This window comes from Erinaceus europaeus, chromosome 10 (genome assembly GCF_950295315.1).
Source record: "Erinaceus europaeus chromosome 10, mEriEur2.1, whole genome shotgun sequence".
In the NCBI taxonomy this organism is placed as follows: Eukaryota; Metazoa; Chordata; class Mammalia; order Eulipotyphla; family Erinaceidae; genus Erinaceus; species Erinaceus europaeus.
In genome coordinates this window covers 98554952-98579716 of record NC_080171.1, presented here as the reverse complement: position 1 = coordinate 98579716, position 24765 = coordinate 98554952, and the positions used below count along the sequence as shown (strand labels likewise).

The 24765-nt window shown below is 52.0% G+C and overlaps 1 protein-coding gene and 1 long non-coding RNA gene across 3 annotated transcripts in view; one reads left to right on the top strand and one right to left on the bottom strand.

Annotated features, from left to right (window-relative positions):
* Positions 1–9453, bottom strand: part of LMX1B (LIM homeobox transcription factor 1 beta) — a 94916-nt gene extending 85463 nt beyond the window's left edge. For both annotated transcript variants that reach the window (XM_007528833.2, XM_007528834.2), the window contains exons 1-2: positions 8688–9453; positions 7677–7863 (exon numbers count right to left, since the gene is read on the bottom strand). In XM_007528833.2, coding sequence (XP_007528895.2) covers positions 7677–7863; positions 8688–9414 — 914 coding nt within the window. In that variant the 5' untranslated portion in view covers positions 9415–9453. The remainder of the gene's footprint in view (positions 1–7676; positions 7864–8687) is intronic.
* Positions 9454–9712: 259 nt separating this feature from the next.
* LOC132540917 (uncharacterized) overlaps positions 9713–24765 on the top strand; it is a 54476-nt gene continuing 39423 nt past the window's right edge. Inside the window, exons 1-2 of the long non-coding RNA XR_009552097.1 lie at positions 9713–9842; positions 20492–20606. This is a non-coding gene — a long non-coding RNA (uncharacterized LOC132540917). The remainder of the gene's footprint in view (positions 9843–20491; positions 20607–24765) is intronic.

Below are 24765 nucleotides of genomic sequence, written 5' to 3'. Positions count from 1 at the left end.
CTGTTTCTGATGGGTTAGACTCTGTTCAAGAAAAACATTTCACAAAACAGGCCCCAGGCTTAGGTGAGAAGCAGGAGGGTGGGCATGTCCCCTAGGTGAGAAGCAGGAGGTGACAGTCTGGGCCGCCCATGCAGGGCAGACAATGCATTCCTGCCAGGCAGGGTGATTCTGGCTCACTCTCCAGATGAGCAGGAAGGAAACATGTATTGACTGAGACTGAGTGCCCAATACGGGCTGGCACCTTTGAATTTGTTTCACTTTATCCCAAGAGCACCTCTGGGAGATTGGACTTGATTAGCCCTATTCACAGGGGAGGAAAGTGAGGAGCTCAAAAGGCCCTTCCCTAGAGACCACTGGGCTGTGTGGCTGGGAGATAGATTTGTTCTTGATCCCCAATCTGTAATTGCATTTTTGCTCTTCCCCTTGAGAACATGGGCCCCACCCAGGAGACCCCTCTATGGAGGAGGTGCCCCCCCATCTCCCCAGCACCTTGGTCCTTTGGGGCAGCTTATACCCCACAGCCTAGTAACTATCGCAATCCAGGAGTTATATGACAATATAGAGTCCCCTAGGAGAGCAGGAGGCAGAAGGGGGAACAGTAGTCACACCCAGTTTGTCCCAACCCTGTGCTGCCCCTCCAGTCCTATCACTGCTGTTGCAACAAACCCTGGGAGGGAGAGGGAGGTGGGAGGGGGAGGGGAGAGGGAGAGAGGGAGAGGGGGAGGGAGAGGTGGAGGGAAAGGGGGAGGGAAAGGGGGAGAAGGAGGGAGAGGGAGATGAAGAGGGGGAGGGGAGGGAGAGGGAGATGAAGAGGGGGAGAGGGAGGGAGAGGGAGAGGTCCTTGTTGTTCCTGTGTATCAGCCATAGATCTGTGGTTTCCTCACTCTGGCCAGCTCTGGTGGGGGCACTTTGGTTGCTCTGGACGGTCCTCAAAACTCTCTTCCTGATGACAACTGCCTCTTGGTTCCCGGGGAAACCTCTTACAGAATGGGGCAGCCAGGAAGCAAATATCTTTGTTTCTTCTGGAACCAGACTCCAGGAACTGGGTTTTCCTTCAGCAAGAGTTCTCCCAGTTCACCAAGCAGGAGGCTGGTCAGGTGCTCCTCTGTCACCAACCAGCATGAACCATCTGGGCTAGACTTCCAACTAAAAAACCACCCCTCCTCACCCATTCTCAACCCCCCCCCCAATTCTCTCTCTCTCAATCTCTCTCTCTCTCCTCCCTCCCTCCACCTACTTCCAGGCCCCAGGGTTGTCAGGGCAGGACCTGCTGCTGCCAGTCAAGAAACTGAACAGAAATTGATACAATACTGTCCCGGGAATAACAAAGGAAGGGGCTCTGCAGCAGAAATTTATTTGTACTGATCAAGGGAAGCAAAGGTAAAGGGCAGCAAGGAAGTGCTGTCAGCCAGGCTTGAAACCCAAGAAAGTTGCCATTCAGAGCACAGTGGCCCCTTATGCCCCACCACTCCCAAAGCAGCAGTAGTTAAAGCAAACACAGGCCCTTCACTGCCCCGTCACTTACACCTTCCCCCCAAAATTACACAAACTTTGAAAGATTTTTCTGAGAGAAGATGGATGCTTCAGGAGACTCGAGGTCAAGGCTAGGCTGTTTAAAGTATATTATTAACAAATAAACATTTACTGTAGAAAAGAGAGAGAGAGAGAAAGAGAGAAAGCGAAAAACCCTATAGGCCACCAGGGAACCAAATCATGTTGCTTTTGGCTTCAAATGACAGGAGACATTTATGACATGAATGGAGAACACCAGCCAGTCGCTGAAATGGCAAACGTCCGCCACTTTGCTTCCTCTGCCTTCGTCAATCAACTTTTTCAAATATGGGCTTCAGCCTTGCCTTCCCCTCACTACTACCACCTCCCCATGGGTGACTACAGTATATATAGCGGCTTTGGTTTTGTTTTCTGCTGCCATCAGCTGGGGATTGGAAAGGATTGGGCTAGTCACAGAGCCTTGTGTCACGTCCTGTACCCCCAAATGACTGACAGGCTCTTTGGAGGAATAGATCATCTCCCTTTTCCTTCCTTCCTTGCAGCTGAGGTTGACTGTGGTATCTAACAAATTAGAAGTTGTACCTTAAATCACTGACAGAATCTTCTGTCCCTCAGCATTAACTAAGACCACAGTCTGGATGCCCTACCCCCACCTTTTGGTGGTGGTGGTGGGGGACCTAAACCCTTTTAGCTGCAGGACAAGAGGAAGTTTCCCCAGAAAAGCCCTGCCTGCCCACCCTAGATCAGAAAGCCTTGCTAGGATCCTTCTGATTGCCTGAGCTAGTGTGTCTTCACTAAGTCTTCACCTCCTTTCTGGGAAGCATACAGACTTAGGATCACTCCCTCCTCTGCCCACCTTCCTTCTGTCACTGAGATGCTAGTTGATTTTTTTTCCCTTTCTTCTGTCATTTCAAACACACACACACACACACACACACACACACACACACACACACACACACACACACACCATGAACAGTTTTCTAAATGTGAGCTTATATTACCAAGTAAGGTTTCCCAAGGTATATGCAGGCCCCTTGGGGATTCCAAATAGATCTTTACTCTGAACCACCAGGAGCCCCCAAGGGGAAAGAGGCCAGCACAATGGACCTATCCTGCTGCCAGTGTTCCTAATGATACACAACTGAAATGTGTTCTTATCCCAACAATCAGAGGATTTCTTGTCTTTCCAGAGACATTGAGAGGTGACAGTGGACCCTTTGGAGAATGGACCACTTACTGGAATTCCACCCGGTGCCCTAGGTTATCCTCCTAACCATTCTGGGGGAGTGTCAGTGTCCCCTAGCTTGCTTGTAGGGGCTCAGAGTACACAGCTGCTGAGTTCTGAATCCAGGTCTGCCTCAGCACCTACCACCTGGGAAGGCAGGGCCTTTGGTGCCCCATTCAGGCAGAGAGAAGTTTTCCCAGGGGTATCCTTCATCTTTTTTGCATAGAGAAACTCAACCCAGCCCAGGCTGCCAGCTGCACCCCTCACATGGAACCCACAGGCAGTTTTGTATGTGTCCTTGGAAACAAAGCATCTCTCGTCACACTGATGATGATGACAGCAACAACAATATTTCCCAGAGTACAAACAACATGCCAGACAAGATGTTAGGCCTTGGGGGGGGCACATTATCCCCAATCTTTATAATGCTCCCTGGCCCACCAGGTGAATATGTCCCCATTTTATAGCAAAGAAGCAGGTAGGTGCCAGAACTGTGTGATCTTAAGTCTCCATCTGCAGAACAGGGTGGGAGGGAGCTGAGAGAGTCTCCAGTCACATAAAGCAGAGGACATCCTTACAGTCCGCTTCCCCCATTAGAGAAAAACCCGCAGCAAACAAATTAGGCTCCACCAGCCCAGAGCCTGGGGAATCCAGGGTGAGCCAGGAGTCAGCTGTGAATAATGCCTCCGTTCAGCAGCGGGTCGACTGCAGCTTCAGGAAGGCCTTTGCTTATCCTTCACCGGCAGCCAAGGTGCTGAGGTTAAATGGAGAAGTACCCCGCTGGGGGCCACAGGGTGCCTGGACCTGGGCTGGCAGAGTGAGCTCTTCAGAGAGTGAGGGGTGGAGGAGACCTTTTCATAAGGCACTGGGCTGGCTCTTCCATCCAAGGAGATCCGTTTCCAGCACAGGCCGCTGCCTAGGCTGTGGGCAGGGTATCTGCAGCTCTGCGGTGGGGACCCTGCCAGCTGCAATACCCACTGGTGGAAAAGGTGCTGGCACCCTGCCTGCAGTCAGGCCCATGGGGAGTCCTGAGATGAGCTGGGGGCAGTAGCCAGAACCTGATTTTGCTTCTCCCCCCACCCCCACCATACCGGGTACCCTGCTCATAGCCGGCAGTACTCCAGGAGAGGTGAGTGTCCCTGGAAGGCTCTCCCAGGCGTAAACAGAAAGGAATGTGCTGGGAATAGTGGGCAGACCCACTAGAGCGAGCAAGGTGGGATAGATTTGGAAAAAAAAAAAATCATCCCAGCCCAGGACACAGACATTTCTTTCCTTTTTTTAAATTTTTTATACTCAATGAAAGCCTTTCTATCCCCCTTCTGGTGGGGTGGAAGCATCCTACCTGAGCATGCAAACCCCAAGGGGCCCTTGCAAGCTCCCTGGAGCCCTGGAATTCTTCTGGGAGAGCTCAGGCCGTGCGGGCAGGCCCAGCTGAGGAAGAGCATCCAGGAGGTGTGCGGGAGGTGAGGCGGGTGCCTGGTGGTGGTGGCCCAGGCCAGGAGCCGTGTCCCTCTGCACATGCGGCCTCCCACTCATACTCCAACAAGTCTCCGGTCCGCAGACTTGGGACCTGTCTTACAAGCGATCAGACTCCATTTTGTGACAGATTTTTGGATTCAGTCACTGGACCCTCCCTCCCCGCCATCACAGCCTCTTCCAGGAATTCACCACCTCTTCAGGACAGAAACCCTTTCCAGACCAGTGACAGCCAGTTAGAAAAGACATAAATGTGTTTGGCCAAGCCACCAAAGGTAGAAGAGGAAAAAAAAAAAAAAAAGAAGAAGCTGGGGAGCAGGAATGTCTTTTTTTTTTTTTTTTAATGTGTTCTCAGGTGGAGACAGAGATTTCCTTGGTTTTACCTCTAGAGGCTGTGCCTCCTCCCTCCTGGTGTCTAACCGGACTCTTTAGCACAAGTCAGAGATCAGGCTGCTAAGGGTCTTCAATGGCAGAACAGTCCAATTAAAAATAAAGATGATCTCCCCCTTTCCTTTTCCAGAAAAAAACCTAGATACACACACACTGAAGTGCAAGACTTTTCAACTTATGAGTAAAAATATCCAAATACCGAGCCTGCACACTTGGCTTTGCCCTTTTGAGATGTGTAGGTTTTTTTTTTTAATCCAATATTAACTGTATCGGGCCAGTTAATTACCCTTGTGGTGCGTAAAAAACAGTGCTGTGCTTCTGGGTGTCTGATCTTAGGAAACAAATGGAAAGGAGGAAGAGAAGCTTAGTAAAAAGAGCAGCCTCTTTAAAGAGCCCGGAAGCTCCTCTGCTGGGCGAGGACACGTTTCCAAAAGTTAAAGGGGGTGGGGGTGGCTGTTCATTTCCACCACCGCTGACGCACAGTCTCCACGAAATAAGGAGGCACGTTTCTGTGCCTCTCTGCTTGGTTTCCCGTCTGAAAAGCATTTACACACAGATGCAACAAATATGCATCGGCGTTCCTCAAAGAAAAAAAGAAAATAAATCGTGATGTATAATCTTATGGTGCCAAGAACATCGCTTCCCAATGAGCCCCTGCAGGCTTCACAGTGCTGGCTCTCCCCAAGAAACTGTGGAGACCCGCTGAGATGTTTGGTCCTGGGATTGTCTCCATAACAAGCCTTTCTCAGCCTCCCATCCAGCCTGGCTAGAGTAGATATCTAATTGGCATTATTGGGAGAGAGAAATAGCCGGGGACAAGGAGTGCACAGAGAAAGACATGAACACCTGCCTTAAGGTTTCAACTCTGCAGGATCCAGACTCACTCAGGACGCGGGACTTGGGACCTGAGGTTTGCTTTGCTCCAAACGCACATGCAGCCTCATGGTACTGAAGCAGCAAGCTGTTAAACAACTTGTTCTGCCTCTTTAAAGAATTATAAATATACTTTCAACAAACAATTAAAAATGCTTAGCGGTTTTGTTAAATGAGGGGGTTGGCTCCCTGCAATCAGGGAACCTGCAGGGCACATTCTGTGCCTTTACAGTGTCTGTGCTCTGTGCTCGGAAGAACCAGGGACATTCTCCTCCTGCTTCAGAGATGCTCCACAAACCACTGTGTGTATGTGGGGGGTGGGGGTGGGGGTGGGGGCGAGAACAAGCAGATAAGAGGTAGAAAATAGTGTTCTATGAAGTGGGGAAGGGAGAGAGGGAGAGAAAGGGAGAGGGAGGGAGGAAGAGAGAATAGGGATGGGGGAGCTTGCACAAATGACTCAGAAACCCATTTTCAGTTTCCTGGGCCTCCTGCCCCCACATGTTGAATTGTCCAGGCCTGGGGCTGAGCTGAGTGACAAGTGGTACTGCCAGAACCCATCTCAGGTCAGGTAAGTAGAGCAACATGAGGGGTGAATGCTGGAGTGCTGGGGAGCCCTGCCTCGGGCTACTCCAGGGGCTGCCTAAAGCCTGCACCATCTACCCCCAAAATACTTTCTTCATTTTATTTGCATAGCTCCATGCCTCTGCCTGTGGCTGAGAGCTGGCTGATGCCTCATCTTCCCCTGGAACTAGAATCATATCCATCCAGGGCACAGCACAAAGCTGAGCAAGGACAGTTAACCTAATCTGGGATTTTCCATACAGAGGAAAACCCCCTCCTCAACTGGGTTCTGGTACCAGCAGAAGAGTCATCCTGAATTGAACCCTCTCTCCCGTAAGGTCACAGCTGGAAGAGTACTCCTGCATACCTCCCCCCACCCCCAGGCTAGGCAGGCCTGGGGATCACCATAGCCTTTCAGAGTAGAACCCAGCACCCTCTTCAGGACTGCTATACACAACCCGTGTTTCCAGGCCTTAGCCAAGTAGATGGAGGGGTGAAGATATGTCATCCCAGCTGACCTGAATTTAGGGAAGGGTTCTGGGCAGAGCAGGTAGGTGACACTTACCTTGGGCAGCCCAGCCTTTTCCAGGGGTGCTCAGGCATACCCACATTCCCCCCTCTGAGTCCCCAGCCACCTGAGCAGCCAACACACTCTGCAGCCACTGCCAGAGTGGGGATCCTCACAACTCTCCTTTGGCTGTTGCACATCTCTCTATCTCTCTCCAAACCACACCGTTAGGCACAAAACCCCAGAGTGTTGGAAGCAAAAGCCTACATCTGCCATCTACTCTTTCTGTCCAAGGCCCCTTGCCAGACAAATCCAGAATCTCAGTTAAAAACAAAAGTCAGCAGGTAAGGCTCAACCCACAGTCTCTGTGCTTAGCCCTAAGGCTCAGGCTACACCATGCAGGCAGCACAGGTTGCCTTCTCCCCAAAGAGACACATCTCCAGAAGAAGGCCTGCTGGGAAGACTGAATCAACCTCCCACCCAGAGCCCTCCTGATTGTGGTTTGCTGCCTAGACAACTCTGCCTCTTCCTAGACAACTTCTCTAGCCAACACAAATTATAATTGCAGAATCCCCGCGTGCAACGGTGCAGGGAGGACAGCCGCCCTTTTCTCTCCACCAGGGAAGAAGGTGCAGCCAGGAGCCTGGCAGGAAGGGGGCAATCCAGACTGCGCAGGCAGTTCGGCACATTAGCACTCTATTTCCTCCATCCCCGGAGTCCTGAGTCCTCACACAGCCCACTTCTGAGTGGGAGAAATACAACTCCTCAGTCAGGCTAAAGTGCTACTTGCGTTTGGAAATCAATTTCTGGTCTCCAGTTCAGGCCTCATCAGGCCCAGGCTCTTTTCCTGGGACTACGGCCTCAGATGCCCCTCTATGCCCTGGGCCTGGTCCTGTACCCCGACTCAGCGGCCCAGCAAAGGTTTCCCAGACAAAGGATGGCAACTTGGGACGGCCAGACAGCCTCCCAGGGTCGTGGGGACTGAAGTGTTTCGCCCCTGCCGGGAGACGTACAGCCAGCGCGGCGCCGACCAAGCCGAGCCAACCAACCCAATGGCGGCCACGGGCGGACCCGGCCTGGCAAAGGGGCGGCCGGGGGGCGACGTGAAAGAGGACGAGAGGCACTTACTGTTGGTAGTCTTGTTTGCAGTACAGTTTCCGATCCCGGAAGTAACAGCTGGTGGTGAGGGCTTGCTGACACGCTGCGCACTGCAAACACTCCTCGTGCCAGGACGACTCGTTGACTCGCATCAGGAAGCGGTCGGAGATGGGTCGCTGGCAGCCCTCGCAGACAGCGGGATGCGGGCAGTCGGAGCCTGCAGCGCACGGGGCGACACGGGGCGTCAGCGCCGGCCAGCCCAGCCCTCGAGTCCCGGCTGCAAGCTCACCGGCAGCCCGGTTACCCCAGGGACAAGCAGCCGGGGAGCGCCGCCCCGCCGCCTGCGCTCCCTGGGTCGCCTCTGTTAGTTTTCCCTGATTCGCGGGCTGCGGCACGGAGAGGCCCCCGGGCCTTGAGCCTCGGCTCAGCGTTGCGCTCTGCCTTTCTCCCGGGGCCGGTGCGCTCGGTGCCAGCACAGCTGAGAACCCGCACAGCGAGGGGCGGCGGGCTGAGACCGGACAGGCGAGGTGAGGCTGGGTGGTTGGCGGCTGACACGCCCCATAGTGACTTTCTCTATGTTCCATCGTCAGTCTCCCCCAAATCTGTGGTTTGGATGACTCTGGGGACATTCCCCCCCCCTTAGAGCGCCCCCTTCCCCAAGTGGGCTGGCATCATTCCCAAGCTTGACAAGGTGACTTGGGTCCTCCACCTCCACCACCTACTCAGAAGGGCAGCACTGAAAGCGAGGCCCAGGGAGGATGGTCTGTGGCAGTTGGAAATGCCCTGTCCTTTCTCCTCCTGGGGGTGTCCCTGAAGGCTCGCTCTCCTCTGGATGCCTGTCTGGGAGGCATGGGGGGGCGTGCCTGCTGCCCTACTGGTGGTCAGTCCAGGGGTCTTGCAAGTCACTGGGTCATCCGTACCCAATCCCACGTCCTGCAAACCGTACTACTTTATGGGTTGGTTTGGACTCCTGTGCCTATTTGGGACGAATCCCCTGTCCCCGGCGCATGACCCCTCTGTCGCCCCGTACCCCGTACTCACCCAGCAGCACCCCCAGAGTGGCGGGCCCGGGGCGCAGGGCGTGCTCCTCCATCTTGATGCCGTCCAACATTTTGGCGCAGTCCGTCTGCCCGCGGGGGAAGCACCTCTCCAGGGACTCGGGACCTGTTGCTATATCCATGGGACGAGGGGCACGCCGAGGGCCCCGCCGGCCAGGGTGCCCGCCGGCCGCCGCCGCCGCCGCCGCCCAGGAGCCGGGAGCCGGGGAGGCGCGGCCCCTGGGGTGGGGACTGCGGCTGGGCGGCCGGTGTCCCGGGCGGGCAAGTGTGGAGCGGCGCGCTGGCCTTGGGCCCCGGCGTCGGGCGCAGCAGTGCGCGCGGCACTCTCGTCTCCTCTCCTCTCCCGGGCCCGCCTCGGGCAACGCGCGCGCCGGCTCCCCTGTCACCTGCTTGTCAGCCCCGGAGCCGGGATGCCGCGGCGGCGGCTGCAGACGGAGCCGCGGGGAGGCGGCGGCGGCGGTGGCGGCGGCGGCGGGCGGGCGGGGGAGGGGGCGGGGGTTCAGGGGCTGCCCCGCGGGCGGGGGGGGGCGCGCGGGAGGCGCAGCGGGGTCCCGGGCGGGGCGCAGCGGGCCGCGGGGCTCCGGGCGCACTCCCCGCGCTACTCCAGTGCCATGGTGCGCCCGCCGAGCCGCTCGGTTTAGAGCTGGGGCTGGCGGCGGAGGGATACTCCGGCCGGGAGCCGCCTCACCCCTCCTCAAACTTCCTGACATTTGAACTCATTGGTGCGCCTCGTATCCCTGCGCCGGGATGAGCCAGCGGCTCCACGTCAAATAGTGCCGCCGCTGCCCCCCCCGCCCCCGCAGGACTGTTCCCCGCGCCCCCGACCGGAACCCCGACATCGGGTCCCAGTGACCCCGCCGAGTCGAGTGCCCCGCGGGTCCCGAGCCGAACTTCGGGTCGCCTTGGAAAGAAACCTTTCTGCCCCACCCCTTAGAAAAATTGGTTGGGGAGTTGGGGAGTGAAGCCGAGCTTCTCTTTTTTTCTTTCTTGTCTTCTTTATTATTAATCTTTTTTGTTGCAAAGCTCCAGCGCTCGAAGGAGGGTCCCCGCGCGAGACCAGACTACACGGACGGCGAGAGACGCGGTGGCTCCACCAGGGAACGGAGGGGCGGCCTGGGGACCCCCAACCTCGGCCGAGGTAGGGGCACCGGGCTGAGCTGGCCCCCTCGCAGCTGGGCCCTGGGGTAGACGGGGTTGAGGGACGGGGCTGCGGGAGGCAGCCTGCTGGCCTTACACACGTCTGAGGGGGTCCCTGGCCCGGGGTGGGGGTTGGTGAGGAAAACTACAGCGAGAGCTGGCTGGATGGAGGGGTGCCGAAAACCCCGGGTCACGGAGGGGAGACGATGAAGGTCAGGCCCGAGTTCAGGGCGACAGGCAGTCCAGCTCCGGGGAAAGGGGTTCCTGGGCCGGGCAGGGGGCGAGAAGGTGGCCTCACAGATTTGGGGGCATGCGTAGGGGTGCTGGCGCGGGGATCGGAGTGCCAGAGGCCCAGGTTTAGGGGGACTAGGAGCTCGGTTCCGGGAAAGGGGTCCCCGGGCAGGGCAGTGGCCCTGCGGGTTGGGGAGAGGCATGCGTAGGCGGTGGTGACTTGGGGGTCGGAGACTCAGAGGCCTGGACGACGTGTGTTCGGCTGCTGCAAGGCAACCGGGCTGGCCACCAGGAAAGGCGACTTTGATGACCCAAGGGCTTGGCTAGAGGTCTGTAGGCCGCGACGGGCAGGGGCCCGGCTACATCGGGGAGAGGGGCTGGGCACTGGGGAGCACAGGCCAAGCTAAACTCTGTGCCCGCGGGCCCGGGCACCCTCCCTGCTGGGCATCCTCCGGGACTCTCTCGGCCGTCGGCCCGCAGGCTGCCCCAGGGGTCTGTGTGTGGCGGCCTATGGATCTTCACCGGGGCATCGCGCGGGGGAGCAGGGGGCGACGAGGCCCCAGCAGGCTCTGGCTGGTCCGTCAGCCGCTGCGGGGCAGCCCGGGCCCCTCCTGGAGCGGAGCAGCGGCGCAGAGCCGGGCGGGGGCGGAGAGCAGGGGAGGCGGGTCCCCTGACCCCGCTGGAGGCGAGAGGGCGGATCGGATTTGGAGCCCGCGGGAGGGTAGGTCAGAAGTGGCCCCTTGTGGCGCGGGGCCCCGGGAGGGGCCGGGCTTTGTGCTGGAATAGAGGCTCCCGCCCCACCCGTACCTGCGGCGGTGTCGGTGGGTATCAGTGTGTGTCCGAGCTCTTGGCCTCTGAGGCCCTTGAGTGAATGTTCATCCGTGCCAGAGTGCTTACATACACTATTTCTGTGCACTTTCGACTTTTTGGGGCTCCAAGTGTGTATGGATGGGTCTGTGGCTCATTCCCTTGCACACCTCCCTCCCGTGTGTGTGTGTGTGTGTGTGTGTGTGTGTGTGTGCCCATGTCTGTCACTCTGTGCGGATGAGTACTTATTTGTGTGATTTTCTGCCTCTGTGTGTCAGGGAATTTATTTTATTATTATTATTTTTTGCATGTGGGTCTCCATGTCACCTTTGTGTGTTTGCTGAATGATGCTGTGTGCAAGCCTGTCTCTAGAAAGTTGGGAGTTTGGGTGGAGGGGTGGAGTGTGGCTTTGTGTCTGCTTGCATTTCTTGGCATATTTGTGTGTCCAGTATCCAGCAGGGTGGATGAGTGGATGTAGTTTCTAGCACGTGCCCTGGTCTCCTGCTACTCAGGCCTTGAGATCCATAGCCTGGGCCTGGGCCTGGGCAGCCTTCACCGGCGTCTGGGGCTGTGTCAACGCAGCTGCGTGAAGCCAGCCTGCTAGGCTTGGGAGCAGACAACCCTGGAGCCTCAGAGTGGGGCTCAGGGTAGGCAGGCAGACAGACCGGGCACATTCTGCCCTCTGCTGGCAACACTCTGTCCCTGCATTCGTTGTCGGTCTGCTGCCTGCTGGCAAGAAGGGCCTTGGTTCCATGCCCAGACCCTCTCCCTTCTCCTTTGGAGCCCACTTCGGAATACTCTTCCATCACAGACCCTGAACACCCATGCCAAATGAACCCGATTCCCCGTGCAGATTTCCATCCTATTTCCTCTCTCACTCACTCCACACCTCTCTCCACACCCTCTTTCTTTCCAGTGGTCTCTTTCTTGCCTTGATTATCTTAGGCAGAATGGGGTCCCCAGTGATCCAGCCTCAGTTAAGAGCCACTGTCAAGTTCTCAGAGCCAGGGTCGAGTTCCCAGGCTCCCCACAGATTTCTGTGTCTCCATGCTGGGAGATAGGCAGGTGGCCCTTCTCAGAGGCTGGGGCTGGTCCAGTTGGTCCCAGAGCATGGAATTTTGACTGGTTACCTATGCCCTTTCCACTTCACTGTCCACATTATGAGGGCAAATTTAGGGAAGGCTGAACCCAAACCTGGGGTCCCTTTTTCTTTTATTTCTTTTTTTTTGTTACATTTTTTTATTATCTTTATTTATTCATTGGATAAAGACAGCCAGAGGTTGAGGGGAAGGGGGAGACAGAGAGGGAAGGAGACCTGCAGCCCAGCTTCACCACTTGCAAAGCTTTCCCCCTGCAGGTAGGGACTGGGGGTTCGAACCTGGGTCCTTGAACATTGTAACATGTGTACTCAACCAGGTGCGCCACCACCCGGCCCCTTCTTTTTTAATATTTATTTATTCCCTTTTGTTGCCTTTGTTGTTTATTGTTATTGTTGTTGTTATTGATGTTGTTGTTGTTGGATAGGACAGAGAGAAATGGAGAGAGGAGGGGAAGACAGAGGGGGAGAGAAAGATAGACACTTGCAGACCTGCTTCACCGCTTGTGAAACGACTCCCCCACAGGTGGGGAGCCAGGGGTTCCAACCGGGATCCTTACACTGGTCCTTGTGCTTTATGCCACGTGTGCTTAACCTGCTGTGCTACCACCCGACTCCCAAGGGGGTCCCTTTTTCATGTCTTCACTGCTAAAGTATCTCCACGCTGACCCCATACTCCATCACCTCCCAGGCCCTACTTCTTGCCTTTTGTCCACACTCCTTGAGTCTCTAGTTCCCCCACTGAGTCTGTGGGTCCTTATTGTTCACACACAGACTAGCAGAGGCCCCAGATTTCTCCCAAACACAGTCAATTCTGCCCCTTGTCTGTGCTGCCCACAGGCCACCGGCTGAGTGCACCAGATATGCTTTGGGACCTGCTAGCCCCTCCTCCACAGGGACCTTCTACCTACTGTACAGTGGGCTGCTCACACTTGCTTGCTCCTGTAGATTTTGGATCTTTTGCAATTAGATTTCAGCAGAAAGAGCTTCAGATTTTTTTTTTTTTCCCATTTGAGGAAAGACTTGAGCAAGTGGTTTAGAATTGCAGAAGCAAAAATAGAAGGCAACCCTAGAGTGTCTCTTTCTGTGTGTGTGTCTGTCTGTTTCTATCAAAGGTTGTATGCAATATGGAGGGTCCACTCAGCCTCAGCACAGCCTCTCTGTACTCCCTGCAGTCCAGCCCCATCCGCAGCCAGGTGCTGCGGTCTTTGGCTGTAGACTGTGACTTTTTGGCACAAGTTAGGTCATTCATCACAGAGTACCCCATGGAGGGGAGTGAGATAGAAGTCTCAAAGGCTGCTGTCAGCCCTCAGGCTAGAGCCTTGGCCAGGCAGAGTGAGTCATGGTTGGTCTCAGGGAAGTGTTCCAGATCTGGGTCAAGAAAGTCTCCCCCCTACCCCTCTGTGTGTGTCAGTGTCCACACCAGTAAAGTGGGAACAGAAATAGTATTTCATAGGGTTACAGAGAGGATAACACGTAGGGGTGCCCACCACACTGGCTGCCCACAGTGAGTCTCTCAGAGACAGTGCTGGCAGAGGTTGAGAGCAGGAAGGACTCCAAAGCCATGGTGACCATGCTCCCTTCATTGGACCCCAGTTGTACTTGTCCCTTGGACACAGCAAATCAAAGGCTCGGGTCCCTTCTCTGTTCATGGAAAGGTGCATGTGAACTGTTTGTTGAGTAGATGGATGAAAGGGGGTTTACAGCCAACCAGGGCCAGAAGGAAGATGTGCACTGGTAGGTCTCAGCATCTGTCTTTCTTTTTAAAATTTTTTTACTTATTTCTTTATTATTAGGTAAAGGCAGAGAAAAATTGAGAGGGGGAGGGAGAGGAAGAGAGGGAGAGAGACAGAGAGACACTTACAGCCCTACTTCACCACTTGTGAAGCTTTCCCCCCTGCAGGCAGGGACCAGGGGCTTGAACCTGGGTCCTTGTGCACTGTAACGTGTGTGCTTAACCAGGTGCACCACCATATGTGTTTCACCTCCAAGCAGCTGGAGACCGGGTGGAGGTCCTCTCCACTGTGGGTGGTATGCAGTGTCCAGCACCGACAGCCTTAGACTTCATTCACCCTGGTGGTAGAGCCTAGGGCTGAGGAAAGCTGCTTTTAGTCACACCCTGGGAAGGCAACGGAATTAGGATTTCAGCCTAATGCCTAAAAACTGGTCCTGTGGAATTCTCAAGGTGCTATTTTTATTTATTTTATTTTTAAAAATTATCTTTACTTATTGGATAGAAACAGCCAGAAATCAAGAGGGAAGGGACTGATAGAAAAGGAGAGAGAAAGAGAAACACGTGTAACAACTGCTTCACCACTTGAAAAACTTTCCCCCTGTAGGTGGGGACGGGGCCTTGAACCTGGCTTCTTGTGCATTGTAACACGAGTGCTCAATCAGGTGTGCCACCAGCCCCTATTTTCTTTTTTTAAAATATTATTTATTTTCCCTTTTGTTGCCCTTGTTGTCTTTTATTGTTGTAGTTATTATTGTTGTTATTGATGTCATCGTTAGATAGGACAGAGAGAAATGGAGAGAAGAGGGGAAGACAGAGAGGGGGAGAGAAAGACAGACACCTGCAGACCTGCTTCACCGCCTGTGAAGCGACTTCCCTGTAGGTGGGGAGCCGGGGGCTTGAACCGGGATCCTTATACCAGTCCTTGTGCTTTGTGCCACGTGCACTTAACCTGCTTTGCTACCACCTGACTCCCCAGCCCCTATTTTCTTTTTAAAGTTATTTTTATGTTTATTTATTTATTTTCCCTTTTGTTGCCCTTGTTCTTTTATTGTTGTTGTAGTTACTACTGTTGTTATTGATGTTGTCGTTGTTAGATAAGACAGAAAGAAATGGAAATAGGAGGGGAAGACAGAGAGGGGGAGAGAAAGACAGACACCTGCAGACCTGCTTCACCGCCTGTGAAGCGACTCCCCTGCAGGTGGGGAACCAGGGACTCGAACCGGGATCCTTACTCCATTCCTTGCACTTTGCGCCACCTGTGCTTAACCTGCTGCGCTACTGCCTGACTCCCCAGCCCCTATTTTCTCAAAGGCACTTTCCTTGAAAATCATTGGATTTATTTTCCTTTCTTTCCTTTTCCTTTCCTTCCTACCCCCCACCCCTTCATGGAGCTAGGACCTCACATAGCATGATTTCACTACTCTGAGCTACTTTTTCATTCAGAGAGAGTCAGAGGGAAGGAAAGATGCCACAACACTGGTACCACAGCACCTCTCAGGAGGTGCCAGGCTCTAACCTGGGCTGAGATACATGGTGAGGCACGTGCCTGACCCAGTGAGCTGTCTCCCCATTCCCTCTGTATTTCTTGCCAAGAGATAGGCTGGGTAATTTCAGCATCCTGTCTACAAGTTGGGGGGGGGGAGCTTCCCAACCAATGGAGGACTTGAGCCAGAAGAAAGAGAAGGCCAAGATCTGTATTTAGAGCCATAAAAGCTCCATTAAGACACTGAGAATAACTTGCAGAAAGCCATTTTATATGAGTTGGACACAAATTCACAAAAGCGAGAAAGTCCATTGGCTTCCACCCCAAAAGTCCTTGGCTAGGGAGGGGCTCTGGGTGTGATGTGAGGGAACCTGTGTCATCCTATTTGATCTTTATCTTAAATACACTTCAAAACACTGGGAATCAGCAGGCTTGGAGGTTCACCCCTTCCTGCAATTACTTGGTGTCTAGTAAAGTTTTTATGAGTGTCTGTGCAAATACATGCATTTGATGTGCATTTGTTTTGGCTAGTGCCGCTTTATAGAGGAGGTGCGTGTGTCCTCTGCTGGTGCTTAGAACAAAATGAGAGTGAAAACTAAAACCAAGGGGCCAGGCGATGGTGCATGTGGTTAAGCGTGCACATTACAGTGCACAAGGATGTGGGTTTGAGCCCCCAGCACCCACCTGCAAAGGGAAAGCTTCATAAACAGTAAAGCAGTATTGCAGGTATTTCTCTCCTTCTCTCTTCTTTCCCTCTCAAGGTCTCTCTTCAAAATAAACTAAAAAAGTAAAATAAAATCAAGATATATAAAATAGGCAGAGAGATGGAGCTGGACCAGTCCCACTGCCGACCACCCCTCTGATTGGCAGTGCTGGGGATACTGCCAGTTGAGTTTGCAGCCTGTTTGTGGCATGGAGTTTCTAGGGGTTGGAGGCAGGCTGGTTGAAATTTAGAAAAGGGGAGACTTTTTTGGAAACAGAATGCGTGCCTTTGGATTACTGTCCTCAGGGTATTCTTGGTGAAGTAAGATGAATTATAAATAAGAGTGAGTTTTGAGTCATTACTTTATCACTGAAGTGGCAGGGTCTGGCTCCTCTCTAGAAATCAAGCTCAGTGGGATCTGACTGAGAGACAGATTGAATGGAAGTGTGGTTACCTCTACCATCCCAGGATAAGCCCATTGGAGTAAGTGGGATAGGTGCCCCTCCTGTGACTCAGGCAACGTGGTTACCCTTCCCCCATCTCCCCTACCTGCCAGAATGAAGAACCAATCAGTGGATCAGGGACTAAGGTCACTTATGCCCTCTATCTCACATGTTCAGCTGGAGCCCAGCATGCTGGCTGCCTTCAGGTGTATTCACGTTGGCTCAGGTTTGCACTTGCGTGCTCTCTCTCTCTCTCTCACACACACACACACACACACACACACAGCACTTGATTATCAAAGGGGCACACTCATGGCCCCAGGATGCAAATGAAAAGAAAATATTCCAGCTTTCCCAAAACTCTCCTCATGCTCCCTACCAGGCCATCTCCACACCCCTCTTCCAAGGAAACCAGTATCCTGATTTCCATCACACATGCAGATCTTTGGACTTTATATAAATGGAACCATGCAATATTCCTCATCATATTTTAATCTGGAGATTGTGCATGAAAATAAGGAATTTGGTGTGTGTGTGTGTGTGTGTGTGTGTGTGTGTGGTGGGAGGGAGATAGTATTATGGTTATTCAAAATACTTTCATGCCTGAGGCTCCAAAGTCCCAGGTTCAATCTGTGGCACCATCATAAGTCAAAACTGAGCAGTACTCTGATATGCATAAAATAAAATAAGAGGGAGCCAGCACGTGGTGCAAAGCATAAGGGCCGGCATGAGGATCCTGGTTAGAGCCCCTGGCTCCCCACCTGCAGGGGAGCCGCTTCATAGGCAGTGAAGCAGGTCTGCAGGTGTCTGTCTTTCTCTTTCCCTCTCTGTCTTTTCCTCCTCTCTCCATTTCTCTCTGTCCTGTCCAACAACAATGACAGGAATAACAACAATAATAATAACAACAACAATGATAACAAGGGCAACAAAAGGGGGAAAATAAAATTTTTAAAAAATATTTAAAATAAAATGAAAGAAAATATTTTTCTGCTGGAACTTCAGAGGCCTGATAATCCTGCACCCTAGTTCCAGCAGGGTGTCAATAATCTGGAGTTGAATCTTGCCCTATTCTGTACCCTGATATATCCCTCACTCCTATTTTAGGCAAGAGACTTTCCCCTTTCCCGGGGGCCATTTCTATTGGTAAATCCTGTTGTCAACCTTTAGTTCCTCCCCAACCTTCAATCTCCCCACCCTACCCCCCAAAAAGAATTATTGTGTATACAGATGAGGTTCATTTAGAATATTCTCTTTTCCCACTCCCTCCACCTGCATCGAGAACCTGTGGAGGTAGAAATGGTGGGACAGGTGGGGAAATAGGACCCTTAGAGAAGTGAAGTCACTTGTCAAGGTCATACAGCACTGTAAGTGTCAGATCCTGGATTCAAACCTGGATTGGCCAGACTCCAAACCCAAGGCTCTTGACACCTCCCCACTCAGCTCCCCTGGGCATCTAGGCCCAGGCGTGAACAATCTCCTCCTGCCTCCTTCCAGCAGAGCGGAAGTTGGACTTTTTCCAAAGGAAATGCTGGGAAACCCAAAACCCCAAACAAAAAACAGAGCAGGGATGGATCCCAGGCCCAAGCAGCCTCCCCTTAGGTGATACAAGTCTCATCTGGGATGGGCTGGCCTGGGCTGGTGCAGCCTCCCCAGAGGTAGCAGAGAGGGTGGCAATATGCCATTCACTAGGCTTCCTCCATTGTCCTGAGAATGCACACTGTGCCTGTGAAGTGGTTGCTGTTCAGCCCCAGTTTCCAGATGGGAAAACCAAGGTGAGCAGACTAGGGCTTCCAGTGCCGTAGGTGTGATGCCAGCGCCTCTGCTTGTGTCTCACTGGCCCTGCTCTTTCACTTGACTCCATCTTCTTGTCTGAGTCACCTCTGTGCTTCTGTTAATGCTGAAGGTGCAGCCAGATGCTTCTTCTTGGGTGCTGAAAGATTTTGGAGTTTGGTTGGCATGGCTTAGGGCTTCGTTTCAGCAGCCACACAGTGACTCTCTACGTCTGAGTTTCTTCCTCAAGAAAGTGGAGGCTGCACTTGCACTCTGTTACTGTTTGGAGATTCAACAAGGTCTTGACTTTTGAATCTAGAAGAATCTAGTGGCCATTAAAGGAGGGAAAAGGATCACTGGATATGCAAAGGTCCTGAGGCAACAAAGAACTTGATCCACTGGAAGTCTGTGTGACTAGGTGTAAGCTTAGATGTTAGATGTTGGCAGGAGCTTGATTGTCAGACACTGTGTGTCATGCTGAGGGGTGTGGACTTGAACATGAGGTAAGTGGGAAGGTTTGGAAAGGCTTAAACAGGGTAGTGCCATGGTCAGGTTTTTTTTTTTGGGGGGGGGAGGGGATCATCATTCTAGTTGTAGTGGGGGTGGGGGGCATGTGACGAGGCCTTGGGGTTTCAATATCCCTTTTGTGTGCAGTGAGGTTGGGCGGTCCGCAGAGCAGACCTTATCCTCTAATTTCCCATAGAGGTTGTGTTTCCAGATTCAGGGTTTCATGTTACACAGAGTTATTCTTTCTGGAATGTGTCCCCCGAGCAACCCCGCTGGACCCTCCATGGAAGGAGGGGCTCTTCTGAATCCAAGATGCACATTTATGCAAAAAGAAAAAGTAGAACATCCCAGCATCAAATGAGTTCAGCAATAATCCACAGGGAAATCAGTATGCAGAAGTTGGGACTGGCTGCTAACATCAATAATAACAATACTAGTAATGACGATGGTAATCAATCATTACAGATGACTTTCTTTGCCAGTCCCTCTGTGAAACCTCTGATGACTGTGATCTCTTGGGATCCTCAACAAAGCCTGCATGGTAGGTGGCATAGATACCCATTGTGCTGATGAGGATAGCAAGGCCAAGAGCCTGGAGGTGCTTTGCTCAAGGCCACCAAATGGCAGAAGCAGGCAACCTCAGATGGGTGACAAGCCTGCTTCCTGAACTCTATGGGCTCCAGAAAGCCCTGCAATTGTTCCTACAACGTAGGCAAGCCAGAAAATTCCATCCCTGTGTGCTGGCTCCTACCTCCACTTCAGCCCACACATTCTGCCTGGCAGAGTTATTCTCTCTGGAAGAGCTCAGTAATTCAGGAAAACACTCCAAGTCTTGAATCCTCCCAGTGGCCTGCCTTTAAAGCCTCCTGGCCCATGTCCACTCCCCTGGCCTCCAGTCTACCGTCTTCCTCTTCACTCTCTGCACTACTTGCCAAGCCCCTTGGCCTTCTTTCAGCTTCTCAGGCAGCTTGCATGCTCTCATGCCTGCAGGCTCTGACCAGGCTGCTTCCTTTGCCCAAAAGGTTTTTTCCAATCCCTTTTCCTAGTCCACTCCTTTCTGTCTAAGTGTAAATGTCACCACCTCCGGGAAGCCCTCCCTTATCTCCTGGACTAGTCTAGTTCCTGCTTTTGCATGTTTTCAGAAGTACCTGTTTCTGAAACAAGTGGTAAGATGAGGTTCTTTGGCTCCCCAAGTCTCCCCTGTCCTGTGCAGTGTCTGGGAGAAACCCAGGAGTGGCTGATGTAATGGGGGAAGCGTGAATGGGAGGGCATCTCACAATGCCGAGGAGAGAGAAGTCTGTATATCAGGGAGGGGACACGTGGCATTGAAATAGAACATGGTTCACTCTGCCTGCTCTGTGGCTGGAGATATGCCTCCCCCATATAGCCAACTGCTTAAGACTTGAGAGCATAAACAAAGACTCCTCTTTCTCCTTGCCAGGGATCGAACCTTGGCCCTCCCAGCATCAGAGTCAGTCTGTTGTGTAAAATGCTGTATTATTTCCCCGATCCCATACATGCCTTCTCATTATATGAGTCTGGCTGCTTGTACTGAATGGGCTCCTCTTTCCTCCTCTGTTTCCTTCCCTGCTACCCAGGAGCAGAAGGGATGGGGAAGAAGCAAGCTTGGACTCACTTCTCCTTGCTGGAGAACATGCAAGTGAAGGCTTGCACTGGCTATATTCTAGTAGTGGGTGGAATGGGCTGGGGAGACTGAGGCAGCCATTGTAAACATGGAGAAGGAGCTAAGAGGCTTGCGGCATGAGAGAAGCTGAAGAAAGGAGAAGCTGGCTGCTTACTGGGATGGTCTCTTTCTTTATTATTTTTTTGTCATTACTTGGGCTTCACAGCTTTGAGATGATTTTTTTTTTTCAGATAGAAACAGACACTGTAAGAAGGAAAGATACCACAGCAATGAAGCCTCCTCCAGTGTGTGTGGGTCAAGCTACAACCTGGGTCATGGATGTGACAAAGCAGGAATACTATTCAGGTGAGTTATCTTGCCAATTCTAAATTAAAAAAAAATTATTATCCAGAAAGAAAGAGACTAGAGCACTACTCCATCCATACATAATGCTGACTGTATACAGTGCCAGGGCTCGAATCCCAAGCCTTACACATGCAAGGATAAGAAGTCTGGATAAGGGAGTTGGGCGGTGGTGCAGCAGGGCAGTGGCGCAGCAGGTCGGGTGGTGGCACAGCAGGTGGCGCAGCAGGTTTGCACAAAGTGCAAAGACCAGTGTAAGGATCCTGGTTCAAGCCCCCGGCTCCCCACCTGCAGGGGACTCGCTTCACAAGCAGTGAAGCAGGACTGCAGGTGTCTTTCTTTCTCTCCCTCTCTCTGTCTTCCCCTCCTCTCTCCATTTCTCTCTGTCCTATCCAACAATGACGACATCAATAACAACAACAATAATAACTACAACAATGAAAAACAAGGGCAACAAAAGGGAAAATAAATAAATATATATATATGAAGTCTGGATAACAGGGAGGAGCCATGTCACATGAGGGAGGGCTTCCAGGAGATGGTGATATTTGCACTGAGACAGAAAGGGTAACTATAAGCTCTCTTGCTTACACTACATCTCCAACCAAGCCCTCTCTAGGACTCCGTGTGAGTCTACATGTGTGAGATTTTTATTAGTAGTAATTTAACAGTGGTTTACAAAATTATAAGATTTCAGGAGTATGGTAATAGCATAATGGTTATGCAAAAGACTTTAATGCCTGAGGCTGGGAGGTCCCAGGTTCAATCCCCAACATCACCATAAGTGAGAGCTGAGCAGTGCTCTGGTAAAATAAATAAATTAATTAATTAAAATTTCAGGGGTATAGTTTCACACTCACCACTAAAGTCCTGTGCCACCAGCAGCTCCCACCCCAACTACCACATTCTCACAGTTTGGTTACTTTCTTTATTGCAAGTTCCATCTGCTTTAGTTATATATACTCCACATATGAGTGAAACCACCAAGTCTTTCACTTCTTAGTTCACTTAGTATAACCAACTCCAGTTCCACCCACTTTGCTTTGGGAATAATGACAGTGATGATGATATTGATGCCATTAGGGTTATTGCTAGAGCTCCGTGAGTGCATGGCACTCCTGCTTGCTATTTACAATTTCTTTTTATGATAGAAACAGAGAGGGAGTAAGAGAGGCACTTGTAGTAGTGCTCCACCGCTTGTGAAGCTTCTCCCTTTCAGGGACAAGGACTTGAACTTGGTTCCTCACACATGGTAACAATTGTGTTCTGTCTGCCTCAGAGTCCACATGCAGAGCCACTTCATCAGGTCAGCACTCTGCCTAACAATTGCATTCTACCAGCTATTCCACCTCCCCCCTTTTTAAAAAATGATAGAGGCAGGAAGAGATTTGGGGGATAGATAGATAGATATGGAAAGGGGGAGAGGGAGAGAAAGGGAGAGGGAGAGGGAGGGAAAGAGAGAGGGAGAGGAGAGGGAGAGGGAGGGAGAGAGGGAGAGGAGAGGGAGGGGGGAGAGGGAGAGAAGGAGAGGGAGAGAGGAAGAGGAAGAGAGGGAGAGGGAGAGAGGGAGAGGAAGAGAGGGAGAGGGAGAGGGAGAGAGGAGAGAGAGGGAGAGAGGAGAGAGGGAGAGGAGAGGGAGTGAGGGAGAGAGGGAGAGGAGAGGGAGTGAGGGAGAGAGGGAGAGGAGAGGGAGAGGAGAGGGAGAGAGAGAGGGAGAGGAGATGGGGAGAGAGAGGGAGAGGAGAGGGGGAGAGAGAGGGAGAGGGAGAGAGGGAGAGGGAGAGAGGGAGAGAGGGAGAGGGAGAGAGGGAGAGGAGAGGGAAAGATGGAGAGGAGAAGGAGAGGAGAGGAGAGGAGAAGGAGAGGAGAGGAGAGGGAGAGGAGGGGGAGAGGGAGAGGAGAGAGAGAGGGAGAGGGGGAGGGAGAGAGGGAGAGGGGGAGGGAGAGGGAGAGGAGAGGGAGAGGAGAGGGGAGAGGGAGAGGAGAGGGAGAGGGAGAGGAGAGGGAGAGGAGAGGAGAGGGGGAGAGGGAGAGGGGGAGGGAGAGAGGGAGAGGGGGAGGGAGAGGAGAGGGAGAGGAGAGGGAGAGAGGGAGAGGAGAGGGAGAGGGAAAGAGGGAGAGGGAGAGGGAGAGGGAAAGAGGGAAAGGGAGAGGGAGAGAGAGAGACCAAGGAACTGACCACAGCGCTGAACCATCCTTCTTTGCAGTGGGGGCCAGGCTAGAGCATGGGTTGCACCCATGGCAAAGCAGTACACTATCCAAGTGAGCTATTTCACCAGCCCACCTCTAGGACTTCTTGATGACAGCCACCTAGACACAGCCCAGTGCCACTGTGATAGCCTCACAGAGCAAGGAGACAAGGTGATATCACTAGAGCTCTCTTATAAGCACCCATACCTGGCCCTATAGTCTGTTGTGAAGGGAGTTCATTGCGGGGGTCATAGGAAGGTGACAGTCCCGAGAGGTCCCTGTAAAGGGAAAACTGCTTTCAGAATATTGGGGTGTGGGAGCAATTAAAAGTCTGTTTCCAGCCATTTCTTTGAGCAGTTCGTTCCTTTTTAATAAGAGAATGTTAATTAGCACAGCACAAACACAGCCATTTAGACTTTAAATGCTCTCTGCCATGAGGAGGAGGCAGGCTTTGTGGGCATCGTGGGGCTCCAAGCTCTGGCTCTAGGCCATGTGGGAGGTGTGTAGGGTGCCCGTGGAGAGCTGGGCAGGGGCTGGTGGTGGTGGGAGATGATCCAGTGAGCTCTGGACGAAGGAGAATGGGGGTCATGCACCTTACATTTCCCCACAAGAATTAACTCCTCACACCACTGTTTTTGTTTATTTGCTTGTTTTTGCCAATTTGAGTATTTAAACTCAAGACAATGATACTGTCACAGGTCTACTTAAAATATGATGTTTATGAGTATTATCTGTGTAGTTATAATCACAATTTTGATTGTCGTTTTGGATGTTGATAGTAGTAGTGTTGGATAAACTCTTGGGTAAAAGAGAGTGCTAGTTTTCCCTGCAGTTTTGAGGATAGTTTAATTTCTTTTTTATATCATTTATTTATTTATTACTGGATAGAGACAGAGAAATTGAGAGGAGAGAGGGAGATAGAGAGGAGACAGAGACAGGGACAGAGACAGACACCTGCAGCCCTGCTTCATCACTTGTGAAGCTTTCCCCCTGTAGGTGGGGACCAGGGGCTTAACCGTAGGTCCTTGAGCACTATAATGTGTGCGCTTAACCAGATGCGCCACTGCCTGGCCCCCTGGGATAATTTCAAAATCTTCACCTATGCAGTTCTCATTTTTAGTTGTGACAAAACATACATCACACATGTTTACGTGCACAGTTCAGTGGCACTAAGTATGTTCTCATTGTTGTGCTGCTCTCATCTGTCTCCAGAGCCCTTTTCATCTTGCCAAACTGAGTTTCTATAACCACTAAATAACAACTCCTCCTGTCCCACTCCACAGCTCCAGACAGCCATCATTCCACTGTCTGTGAATTTGACTTTTGTCAAAGACTCTAGGAGTCTTTTTTTGTTTGTTTGTTTTAATAAGAAGGAAACACTGACAAAAAACGCAGGATACGAGGGATACAACTCCACACAATTCCTACAATCAGAAGTCCTTATCTTATCCCCTCCCCTCATAATTTTCCTATTCTTTATCCCTCTGGGAGTATGAACCAGGGTCATTATGGAGTGCAGAAGGTGGAAGGTCTGGTTTCTGTAATTGCTTCCTCGCTGAACATGGACATTGGCAGATCGATCCATACTCCCAGCCTGCCTCTCTTTCACTAGTGGAGTGGGGTTTTGGGGAAGCAAGGCTCCAGGACACATTGGTGGGGTCATCTGCCCAGGGAAGTCTGGTTGGCATCATGGTAGCATCTGGAACCTGGTGGCTGAAAAAAGAGTTAACATATAGAGCCAAACAAATTGTTGACTAATCATGAACCTAAAGGCTGGAATAGTACATATGAAGAATTGGGGGGGGGTGTCTCCGTTTTGTAGATAGTAGTCCTATTTTAGTTATATTCCAAAGATCCCATGTCTATACTAGTTTTTTTGTTTTTTTCTCTTTCTTTCTTCCTTCCTTCCTTTTTAAAAAAAATATTTATTTTATTTATTTATTCCCTTTTGTTGCCCTTGTTGTTTTATTGT